This window comes from Musa acuminata, chromosome BXJ2-7 (assembly GCF_036884655.1).
Source record: "Musa acuminata AAA Group cultivar baxijiao chromosome BXJ2-7, Cavendish_Baxijiao_AAA, whole genome shotgun sequence".
NCBI classification, from domain to species: Eukaryota; Viridiplantae; Streptophyta; class Magnoliopsida; order Zingiberales; family Musaceae; genus Musa; species Musa acuminata.
In genome coordinates, this window is record NC_088344.1 from 36,459,751 (window position 1) to 36,472,207 (window position 12,457).

General features: G+C 39.4%; 2 protein-coding genes across 11 annotated transcripts; one reads left to right on the top strand and one right to left on the bottom strand.

Annotated features, from left to right (window-relative positions):
- Positions 1–178: 178 nt before the first annotated feature.
- On the bottom strand, positions 179–5,726 carry LOC135617909 (GDSL esterase/lipase At4g10955-like). 9 transcript variants are annotated; one of them, XM_065118662.1, is made up of 6 exons: positions 5,481–5,725; positions 5,195–5,292; positions 5,065–5,110; positions 4,368–4,478; positions 4,179–4,283; positions 179–1,638 (listed from the first exon to the last, which is right to left on the bottom strand). In XM_065118662.1, exons 5-6 carry the CDS (start codon positions 4,238–4,240, stop codon positions 678–680), a joined length of 1,023 nt encoding a protein of 340 aa, XP_064974734.1. In that variant the 5' UTR covers positions 4,241–4,283; positions 4,368–4,478; positions 5,065–5,110; positions 5,195–5,292; positions 5,481–5,725; the 3' UTR covers positions 179–677. The 9 variants fall into 9 exon arrangements, with proteins under 9 accessions (XP_064974734.1, XP_064974732.1, XP_064974731.1 ...); XM_065118660.1 differs by having other exon boundaries at positions 5,034–5,110; XM_065118659.1 differs by lacking the exon at positions 5,065–5,110 and having other exon boundaries at positions 5,172–5,292; positions 5,545–5,725.
- Positions 5,727–6,677: 951 nt separating this feature from the next.
- LOC103992788 (MACPF domain-containing protein NSL1) lies at positions 6,678–12,181 on the top strand. 2 transcript variants are annotated; one of them, XM_009412635.3, is made up of 7 exons: positions 6,678–7,135; positions 7,306–7,544; positions 8,679–8,883; positions 9,298–9,381; positions 9,468–9,651; positions 10,272–10,438; positions 11,304–12,181. In XM_009412635.3, exons 1-7 carry the CDS (start codon positions 6,854–6,856, stop codon positions 11,991–11,993), a joined length of 1,851 nt encoding a protein of 616 aa, XP_009410910.2. In that variant the 5' UTR covers positions 6,678–6,853; the 3' UTR covers positions 11,994–12,181. The 2 variants fall into 2 exon arrangements, with proteins under 2 accessions (XP_009410910.2, XP_009410909.2); XM_009412634.3 differs by lacking the exon at positions 9,298–9,381.
- The last annotated feature ends 276 nt before the right edge of the window (positions 12,182–12,457 follow it).

The window sequence follows — 12,457 nt, forward strand, 5'->3', positions numbered from 1 at the left end:
CGTTATGCATTCTTTCGCTCTGCAGTCGTTGAAACAATGGTTTTCACTCAGGCTTCCGATCGAACACCTGGTGAGCATCGGTGGAAAGGTAAGTGCATCAACAATATTCATCTAGTACTTGAGAACCCCATTGATCTTGATGCCACCTGAGATATATCATCAATCAGAAATCAATATATGACACACAAACAATGCTGTTTTAGCTATGTTCCCCTTCATGTGAATCCACCACAGCCAAAAATGTTTTTGACTTTTACAGAACAAAAACAAAAAGTAAAAACACTGCTGGCAAAGAAGAGATTGCTATTGATAGTATCTTTATACCCCATACAAGCTGTCTATCAGAAAACACACGAAAACATTTAAAAACAACATCTAAAAAACATCACGATCGTGCATCTTGATTGCATCACTCCATGACATCGACACCAATTGTAACATAGTACAATCTTCAAACAGAGAAAGACATGAAAGCCTGAGTGATGCGGAGCAACTTAGGTTCAAAGTCTCATTCAGAAAACACCTTCATCACTTCCATGTTAACCGTATTATTATTGTTCACTAAAGGATCAAACGCCTGAGAAGATCTGCTAGCCCATCACACCACATATTCCCTACCACTGAGAAAGATGAAGTGCACTGCTTCATCGATTATAATGCATGCTTCCCCTTCTATATCAGTCATAAAGGTACACTTTTGATTGCAGATCAATATCTGGCCTCCACCATTGGTGTATACCATGTGCATGCTTGAAGTCTGGAGCAGGACTTGAATTTACAGTCAGATTTGCTGATGGAAGGAGGTGCAATGACTCTGACTCCATTCCAAAAGCGCTTAAAAACAGATCTTTGACAGAGTTCTGTGTTGCCAACTTCCCAATATTTCCTGCTCCAATTTCCTCCATCTTGTTGCGATGATCAAAATAACCCACATATGATGAGCAGACGTCGTCAGCCTGGTTTACAAAAAGATACGGAACCCATGATGACAACTTTGTAAATGAGTCTGACTTGTGATGGGGGCCTTTCACGGCCAAAGTGAGTCCAGCAGTTATGAAGCTGCTTGCGATGCGAATTCCCTGCTTAACCTTCTTATCTTTTATCCTCTCAATTGGTGCTGAGAAAAATGGTGGATTGAAGAGAAAAGCCTTGAGATTCATACTCTCCTTAGCCATAATTTTCCCAGCAAGTGTCACCATGGCTGCCCCCAGAGAATGACCGGCGATCCATACATTTTGATGTCCAAAAGCTGAAACTAGGACACGAACAGCCTGCATTGCTATTTCAAACCGAGATGTCTGATGGAGGCCATTTCTGAGAAGATGTAAATCCAGTTTAACATCCCGAGAAACAGATTCTTTCTTTGTGATGGTACCTCGAAAGACTATCACAAATCTTGGAGCTTTATTAACTGTCGAATTTTGGAAGCTAACAGGAGGTCTATATTCATAAATGGCACCAAAGATGGAGAAATCAGAATCATCAATTAGTTTACGGATTACTTCAAAATGGAAGCTTTCCCACCAAGGAGGCGCACGAGCTTCTGAACCTTGACGGTTTTGTTGTCTATCGCGTTCTAGAACATATGCACCTTGAACCAAACTGGCTGCAACTGATCTTTGGTAATGTAGGCAGTTCCTGTTCAAAACAATCTTATAATCAATTTAAAATCCTAACAAGTTGAGCAGCTAAGAAAGTTGTTAAGATTGTTGAGAACTTGACAAGAATGTATAGCTGACTCATCATTACTAGCAATTCTGGTTTCATGCAGGCAAGCTGCTGCTTCCAATCTAAACTAATGCGGGGTTCTTGGACTTATTTTTGTTAACTTCATTAACTAGGAATTGCTATTTGATCTTCTATTATATAAATTCTTGAAGAACTGCTTATTTGTTGAGACAATACCATATAAAGGGCTAATGTGAGGATGAGAAACTACCAGATTTGCTCACATGCATACACCATGCCATGGAGTAGAAGGTTCCATGCTACAATTCATAAATTTGTAGTGGATTTATGGGGAAGCTCAAATAAATAGGGGATCTTTTCTTGTAAAGGCAACCTACAAACAAAGAAATACTCCTAAATCATCCCACTAATAACCAATACTTCATTCTTCCTTTCCTTTTTAACTTTCATTTTATAAAAATATGTGGAGAAAATGAAAAAAGTGAGTTCTTTTATGATGCAGAATGGTCAAGAACTACATATATATGATGCAGAATAATTTTGATTTTAATTTAACCAGGTTGTTAAAAGCAATGTATATAGTTTCGAATAATACCGTCCGATATAGGCGGTACGTACCGGTTCGTCAGTTGATCGGTACATGGACCGTTCGTTACCGGATGGTATATATATATATATATATATATATATATATTTCTTTTTTTTTAAAGGCGACGTCGCATCACCTCGGCGACGTCGGCCATGAGGAAGAAGGAAAATATACATACATACATACATACATACATACATATATATATACCAAACGGTATACCGAATGGTATACCGCTTGGTGTACAGTATCGAGCGAATGTCGAAACGTCGGTACGGTACGATATTTCAAACCTTGGTTAAAAGTACTTGTTCTTTCATAAGCAATGGAATCTATGAATGTAACAACTTTCATTGCAAACTGAAAAGGCTCAGACGAAGTTTAGGACTGTAAGTACCAACTGTTTCTGGAGAAATGGTGAAAAATTATTTAAATATTCTAAGCTATTAGACTCTCATAATTTTGGTAGCAAAATATATATCTTACCTCCCTTATTGTATGTGGCAATAAAATTTAACCAAGCCAATTTAGCATTGATAAGCGTCACAAGGTTGATTACAAATACTTGACAAATATTTTTAAAACATTTGTCAAGTATGTGTAATCAACCTTGTGACCCTTATCAATGCTAAATTGACTTGGTTAAATTTTATTGCCACATACAATAAGGGAGGTAAGATATATATTTTGCTACCAAAATTATGAGTGTTTAATGGCTTCGACTATTAAACACTGATAGGTTGATTGTTGATCGCTGAGGCTCAGCTACAAAATTTAGTGATGAGATATGTTCAATTGCTTCCAGTGAGCAGGGTGCTGTCTATCTACTGTATTGCAAACCTTTATTTAAAAGGTAATCAGCCAGTGAAAGATGGGAAAAATACTATGCATTTTCACTAATTTTCGTTTCTTTCCATTTACAAGTGGTGATCCTATCCTATTTTACTGTGGAAGAAGCTATTTCTTCATCCACCTTTACTTTTCAGAATGGTGGATTTTACCATTCCTGCAGGTCTCAACATGGTTTATCCTTATTCTGTGGCTACACATTCTAATGTAATATTTTTGCCAAACTGTATCATTTCGAGATGTGTTTCAGAGTGTCTTGGGATGTTGATGGTGATACATGTCGACTTTCCAGTTTAGCAAAAGTTTCTCCAGTATTGTAACCTACGTGTAATCGACAAGAAGGATATAAATACATTATCAGTGGTCGATCCAGGAGTGAAGGTTACCTGGAACGTGATTTTAATTTGAACTCAATAAAAATAAACAAATTGACCGTTTGGTCTGTTTTATTTCCACCCAGTCTTACGCTCCTTTTTATCGTCCAAGGTTGCATGACCAAGTTTCTCTTGGACAAATTCAGGAACTTAGGACATATTCAGGAGTGTTTGAGCCATATTTACCTAGAGCAGGTACTAATGAATAAAATTTCATAAAAAATACATTGAATAAAATTTCAAATCCTCAATCTTTAGTAAGTGGGTCTGATATACTACATTGGATATAAAAATATTTTTCAAACTCTCAACCTTTGATAAATGCTTCCAGATATATTCATCCTTCAGCATATAAATTGTGGTTCAAGTATGATTAAATCATTTTTAACCATGGAATGGTCACAGATGGTTGTCCTCATCTTTTATTTCAGTTTAGACCATTCTTGAAGCAATCCAGGAGACATGCAACAATTGACGGTCTACCAGTCTCTAGGCAACAAACAACCATGACAACTTGTCCATGTTACACTGGTATATAAATTTATATAAGAAAGCATCATAAAGTGATAAGGATTAGATGATCAGAAAGTTGAATAGAGCAGTAATTCCCTACAGTTGTATAGAATGCCATTGTCAAGGAAAGGTTTGCAAAATGTAGAAAAACCGATTGAATTTACCAATTTACTGAGGTCAGATGTACAGGTCCTGAGACCTCAAACACATCCCTTTGTGATGTCATTTTCTTGTCTTGGGTAGTCTTCAATGATTCACTCAAGTAACTCCTGAAAGATCAAAGAAAAAGATCAGAATCATGATAATAATGTACATAAGCACCCCAAATGCCAACCACAACCACAAGCACTTACTTTGGACACAACTTTATTTTCCAGTACAGATCTAGATAAGCATGTTGATTAAGGACTGAGTATCAAGTTAGCTTCTAAGATTCAACACTAGTGATGCTACATTGGAATAACCTGCATAACAAAAAATACACAACTAACAGATCAGCTACCTTTTCATTTACTCAAGCCAGAATGTGCTTCTTGCTAATGCAGTTGTACAACATAAATTTACATATATGTCCAAATGCAAAGCATGAAAAATGGCTGTTAATACTTGCCGTCTTTTCAAGAATGAACTAATTATTAGCACTCATTCAAACACAAAGCTAAGCTGGAGTGTGAAAGATTCCGTATATTTAGTAGGAAGGAGATGAAACAAATTAGGAGCTTCATGTAGATCAAATGATATCTACAATGATGCTAAAGATACAGAATCTTTTACTCCCTTTAGCATAGTTAACATATCCTTTTTCTCGAAAAAGTGATTTTGCCCATGAAAACCAAGGACTAGATTTTTCAGAGCCCTAATATCCACGATTCTCCATTGATCGTGACACGAAAGGCAGCTCCTTTATGACTCGAAAAAAACCCTAAGATATAGCGGATGGGCATCTATGCTCCAGAGCGAGATTTTGCCGACATCGAATCAGACCCCACAAAAGAAGCAGGGTTTTTCTTAAGAATTACAATCAGCGAGAAGGGAAGTTCTCTAACGAACAAGCTTTCCTCCGTCGAAGACCCGATCCATCGTCGCCATCATTTCCCTACGTAGAATCAAGCATTGGAATAAAAACGAAAGCGCATTGCAGAGGTCCTAAGGCATACCGAAGAGTGTAAAGTCATCCAACCACTGCTTCGCCAGACACCGCAGGCCTTCAAGATCCCAGCTCCACAGTCTTGGGCCGGCAATCCAAATGATCTAGCCACTACTCCGCCTCTACACTTCCTACACCATCAAAGGCACCACCGAAGAGAGCGCAGATTCAACCATTAGAGAAACACAAGAACGCGTAGAGACCCTCGACAAACGCGACAAGAAACAAAATTTTCATGCGAAGAAGAACTAGTCCACGATTAAGTATCCTCAAAGCAACCAATCGACTCAAGGGTTGACAAATTTCCTTAATGTAGTACCAATATTAAAAGGGGCAAGTTGTAGAGCCATCAAGGAAACGACATCGATCGGCTTTTGTTCGACCTTTTCTTCTCCTTGACTTCCTCCAAGGAGGATCAGAAGACCAATTTGGTATAACAAAAAGAGGAGGAGGAGGAGGAGGGCTAGGCAAGATTGAGATCTTTGGTTTGCTGTACTCCCCCGGAATGAGCGAGAGAAAGAGAGAGAGAGAGGTACGATTCAAGTGTTTGGGGGCGGGTTTGGGTACAGTTGTAAGAAAGCTACGATTCACGCGAAGTCGACTGTGATTGGCTTCCATATTGCTTCGAGATTCGTGCAGATCCGCGCTCCTCAGCCGATCGACGGAGAGATCTTCGTCCCTTCGGTGCCGCTCGGGAAAGCTGTTTATTGGCAATCTGGATCGTCTGTCAACGCGTTCTACGGACCACGCTTCTTCATTCTTCCCCAATCAACGCCTGTGCAACGGTGGGTCCCATCCGCATTGTTGCCGCACGGGAGAGCGTAAATAATTGCGTGCAGATAGGCAAAAAGAACAAGGCATTACCTTCATTTCGCGCCTTAAATCGTGCCATGCGTCGTTCCTCGACGAGCGTCGCATCCCATCGCCGTCCTCCTCATACCGCAACCGTGAACGCTGCCTGGTGCCAAGCACGAAATCCCCACCCGCCAGAGGTCTCCACGTCACGACTCGTACGAATACGATCGTTGGTGAGTCAATTTTTTTGCTTAATTAATAATTAATATCGACAATCCAATTTTGGGATAAAATAAATATAAAACCACCTTCAATTGATTGGACAGCTCGACCGTCACACATTATTTTCTTTAATTCTGTTCATAAGTATTATATTAATTTTCACATGAATTCATCCTCTTATTACTCACCTTTTCATGCAATAAAGATCTTATTCTTTTCATAAAATTAAGAGAATCAAAATAAAAAATTAAATATAAAATATTTAGAATGTAATCCGAGGGGATATAAGACGTGGAAGCCTACACGCGCTCCATATGTAGCGGATAGGACTGAACACGAGAAGGGTCGCAAAAGCTACGACTTGCGTATCACATGGGCACTTAACGGGTCTAATGGTTCCTTATCGGACCCATGTCGCTATAGTGACGGGTTTGACGGGTTCTTCTTCGGCCGTGGATCCGACGGCCACATTTCGCCTTAAGTGGCATCGCGATCAATCCATCAATAGCTTTCGGGGGCAAATGGGACGAAGCTTCTGTGTCCGTAACAGTAACGATGGGATAAAGTGTGGAAGACGACGAAGTCCTCGTCCATGGCTTCTTCCTCTTCCTCTTCCTCTTCTTACTCTTCCTCGCTCCCGTCTCCGCCCTACACCCATCCCTGAGGATAGTGACGATGATGATGATGGTGCCTTCCGGTCGGGCCGAGATGACGCAGGAGGCGGTGGCCGAGAAGGCCGTGGCGGCGATCGGCTGCGGCTACGACCTGTGTTCCGACCTCTGGCTCTCCCACGTGAAGCCCGATCCCGAAGGCCGCCGCTTGATCGAGCTCGACCAAAGCCTCACCCACGACCTTGTTCTGCCGGGAGGAGTCGTGGTTCCCAACGTCCCCAAGTCCATCGAGTGCGATAGAGGGTCGAGGACGAGGTTTCGGAGCGATGTCGTCTCGTTTCACCAGGTCTTTGATCCGATCGATGGCCCCCTTTTGGTTCCCGTGCATCTATGACCTGTCTCCACCACCAAAATTTGTTCTTTCCCTACCAGCGATGCTTGTTCCTATGCCTTAATTTATAGCCAGAAATGTTTCTATAATCTTTCTCTCAACGTTGATCTTTGGGTTGTGATCAGATGGCGGAGCAGTTCAATCAGTGTCTTTCGCTGTCGGGGAAAATACCCTCTGGTACGTTCAACGCCATGTTTGATTTCAGGGGACGCTGGCAGAAGGACGCATCAGCTACCAAGAGCCTCGCCTTCGATGCTTGGTACGTAACTCTCTACGGTGTCGAGCTTGTGAGCTCTCGAGTAGTGTTGCTTGACAAAGTTAAGCAAGAAGTTCCATCCTCATGGGATCCTGCTGCATTAGCCGAGTAAGTCCTCTTCAGATGATCCAAATAAATCTCAGTGAGAAGCTCCCCTTTTTGAACTCTAATCAAAACTCCTGTAAATTGCTAGTTTCGATCTTCATCTCCAATTCTTGATTTTCCAAAGAGCCCAGCTAGTTTGACCAACAGCCTTCACGAGACTGCTAGAATTTTCATTTCCTATGCAGGGAAAATTTTGCCTGCACATTCATTAATCATGGCATACCACCTCATGGGGACGTTTGAGGCTTCATTTCTAGTGATACCAATTACAGGGGTTCTGCATTATAAATCAAATCCATATGAAAACAAATGCTTTATAATTTAAAAGCCACTACATCAAACAGTGAACAGCATTAACAGGGCCTTCTCTTTTTTCTTAATATATAGTATAGGTGGTGAAAATTTCATTTTGGAATGCTTAACAATCAGGCCTAAATTCTTCAAACAAAACATAAGGCCAACGTGATATATGCAGCATCTGTGTTCATATTATCATATATAGGCATGTTGTATAAGCATGCTTTTGTTTCATAGGAGGATTGGTTTTGAGAAACTTCCAAGAAGTTCTTTCATGTGCACATGTAAATTGGGATTTGTTTTAGAACAACGTTTTTAGGAACATGAACTTTCTGAATATTGATGTCAGCAATTCCTGATCCTTTAGCAATAACAAAAAAACAACATAATGCCTCGACTTGCAAATATTCTGGATCATTGGTCCAATTGACAACATTAACCCTTTCATTTTTCTGCTATTTCTGATTATTTTTCTTCCTTATGTTGCATTTTAAGCTCAAATAGGATCTGTCTACCTTACTACAAATCCATCTTAATCAATCCATGGATATTAATCCTTTCCTGGTGATTTGGATGATTGTTCCTTAGATCCTACCCTTCACAACATTCTTCTCATTGGGGATCGACCACAAAGAACCAGCTTTATTATCTGTCTTGCAATCCTCTCATTATTTCTTTTAGTTGTACCAAAGGAAATGCAACATTTCTTTTTTTTTTATGTTAATGTTCTCCTCACTGAGTAGAATAATCGTTTAGATATTGGAAATGCCAGTCTTAGCTTGAATTTTTTCTTTTACTTTTGACATTATTGCTTGAACCTTTTTTTACTCAAATATCCAGATTTATCGAAAAATATGGCACTCACATCATTGTTGGATTGAAGATGGGTGGTAAAGATGTAGTCTGCGTTAAACAGCAGCAGGACTCACTTCTTCAGGAAACTGATGTGCAGAATCTTCTAAAGAAGCTAGCTGATGAGAGATTCTCTGAAACTACAAATGGAGACTTAATCCTGGGAGAAGGCAAATCATCAGAAAATCCGAGGGTAACTATGAGAACCCGAATCTTATGCAAAAGTAAAAAGATTATCAAAACCACAATCCTTTGATTGAGAACCATCGAAGGCTTTACCCTTTCTCGACTGTTTGTCCATTTCATTATTTTAGTGACTCATGGCATTGCGCTGAAATCACTTCTTGAACTCGTTAAGAGCCTAACTTCGAGGGAGTACTAGAAAATATTAAAACATTTTATGGAGAATAGATGGCAAAACCCAGTGAGACATGTTAGCAATTAGTGGCATAGTTAACTTTGCGATATACACTTCACAGCCTGCTACAAGCATACAATTTTGTAAATATATGATCTGTGCCAATGGAACTTAATTATTAGATTGTATCGTATTGAGCCAATAACATGGAATCATTATAGTTATATTTTTATGTTCTATGCATTTTAGGACAAGAAGATTGACAAACAGGAAAACAATGCAGCATTTTTTACATCTGTTCAGTCATCTATTATATCACACTCAAAAAAGGATGTAAGTTTCTTATTTAATTGTAAAAGTGTTTCTTTATATGAAATTTTACTTACAATACTTTAACCTCCATGTTCTCTTTACTGCAGGATATAGTAAGCATTGTTGTCAGAAGAGGAGGAATCAACAATAATCAAAGCCATAACAAATGGCTTGCAACTATTCCACAGTCACCAGATTTGGTAACAATGTCTTTTGTACCTATAACTTCTCTGTTAAATGGTGTTACAGGAAGTGGGTTCCTAAGTCATGCAGTGAACCTTTACCTCCGATGTAAGTATGCAGATATCTTTCCTACCACTATTCTTTTAAGAGAGAGAGAGAGAGAGAGAGAGAGAGAGAGAGAGAGAATGACACTATGTCAATTAATATTGAGCCCTCTAAGATCTGTAGTTACCCCATATGCATAAAGTCATGCCATATGCAAGTATTATAAGATCGCGGAGTGATACCAAACACATGTTAAGATTCAACTAATTATAAAACCTTTTGCTTTATTTTTTATCTTGAGGATAGCGTATTCTAAATGGTTGCCTCATAAGTAATAATCTATTATCTTGAAGGTGTCAGCTAGCTTGGCTGATAAAAACTTCGACAAGTTATCGCAGGATTTGAATCCTGCCTTCTTCACTTTACCCTTTGAACTAAAAAAAAGAAAAAAACACCTATTACCTTATGTATTTTCAAATAAGAGTCTCTCCTGTGTCTGGTTGTCTTTGCATATATTTTGCTGTTCCTTCATGAAGATCCTATTCTGATACATTTTGTCTGAAAGCAAATCTTGCACTACTAATATGCATTTTTTGTTTGATATGTGGGTAGCTTTGAAATGTCTACCATTTTCTCTATCTTGCATACTGAAGCTTCTGATTCTGTTCTCATTAATGACTCAGACAAGCCACCAATTGAAGAACTTGGACATTTTTTGGAGTTCCAAATACCTCGTCAATGGGCTCCAGCATTTGGTGAGCTCCCTCTTGGTCCACGACTAAAAAAGCAGAGTTTACAATCACTCCAGTTCACGCTTTTGGGTCCAAGGCTTTATGTTAACAACATCCAGGTAACCATCAGTGCCTTCCAATACTTTTTTGTTAGTTTCTGAATTTTTCTGGGTGATTCTAGCAAACCAGCCTTGTCAAAGCCATTTTACTAGATGCAGTATTGCTTCAAGTAGGTTTACTACTGTACCGTCAGTAGTCAGGGAACTGAAATAGCAAATTTCTTTTATCTGAATGATTCTAGAGTAGTAATGTAAAATGCTGATCTCAATTTTTTTGTCAAAAAAAATTGGTTTGCCATTGAGATGATATCGAATATGTTTTCGAGTTCTTTGCCGATAATTTTGGGGTTATTTGACAACATATACTCTTGCCATAATATGGTCATTTGGGCAGCACAAGTGGCTGAAAATGCTTGCTTGGTCATTGCTGGTTTGTCGATGGATACGTTTAGGTTGCCCGTAACTTGAAAGGTAACCCCAAACTTAAAGACTTTCCGTCTTGAACAATAGGTCTGAGTTGTTTTAGGTTATTCTTTTGATATGTTGACATCAACCACCCAACAACCATGAACTTTTATTAAATATTAATGTTGATTCTCTTGCCATGAAATCTTTTGAAATCTTTCTTCCGCATTAAATAGTGAGTGATCATGAACCTTCTGTCATGATTCAGTAAGTAGTATTGGAAAAATAATCTTCCGTTCAGCCGATGGATTATATGATGATGACATTGAACACGTCAAGGAGGTGGCTGATCAGCATGTTTAATTTGAAACTTTGCGCATCAATTTTGTCCATTGTCCTTATGGTTTTCATATATCCCCGTGTTTTTCTATAAATTTTCTACTTATTCTTCATATATTTTTTTTCTCGGTGTCTGTCGTGGTATCTTCGATATTTCTATTTAACATATCTAATGATACAGGTTGATTCAGGGAACCGTCCAGTGACAGGGATTCGACTGTACTTGGAAGGCAAGCGGAACGACCGCTTAGCAGTTCACCTCCAACACCTCTCTTCGCTCCCTTACATGTACCAGCTCTCTGATGCAACTACTTATGCCGATGATGACACCTTGTTCAACGACCGACAGTATTACGAGCCGATCAAGTGGTCACTGCTCTCTCACGTCTGCACGGCTCCTATACAATACAATGGAGCATGCATCGATGACTCAGCCTCCATAGTGACCAAGGCCTGGCTGCAAGTGAAGGAGATGGGCATGAGGAAGGTGCTGTTTCTTAGGCTCGGTTTCTCCAATGTCACTTCGATGACAATCCGAAGGTCCGAGTGGGACGGACCGGCTGCGGTGTCACGGAAATCTGGCATCATATCGACATTGATCAGCTCGCGCTTCAGCACAGGTCTCATACCCGAACCGAAGCCGAAGGTGGAGGTGAACTCCGCAATCTACCCAAAGGGCCCACCGGTGCCGATCAGGATGCCAAAGATGTCGAGAATTGTCGATACAACAGAGGCTTCGAGGGGGCCAGATGATCTACCAGGGTACTGGGTGGTCACCGGGGCTAAGTTGTGCGTCGATGGCGGCAGGATCTTTCTTAGAGTCAAGTATTCATTGCTAGTGGAAATGCCCGAGGATGACTTCTTGATGTGAAAACAGCAAATGTTTTCTTTCTGGTGTAGGCGTTAAGAGAGAGAAACTATTTTGTTGTAGATTCCTTCAATAGTTATAGGTCGTTGTTCATTTGTATCCTAATTGCTGCTTAGCAATTAAGTACACTTTTGTGAACAGTATAACAAGAAATAATGTTTTCTATTATAAGATAATTATAATTTTAATAACATCTGATGTCTCATCTTTATCTTTTTCATGCATCTCTATTAATCTCCTTAATTATAGGATCTAAGAAATTATCAGAAAGATGCGTTTTCTATCCCTATCCTAAACACATTCTAACTATAACATTTTCATCTCCACCATAAACTAATAAAAGTTAAAACATCATTCATTGAACTATCAATTAATTATAAAATATTTCTACTAGTCCATTCATTGAACTATCAAGTTAATCATGTTATCATCTCTCCAACTTCAGGTGTTAGCAATGATGCATCATC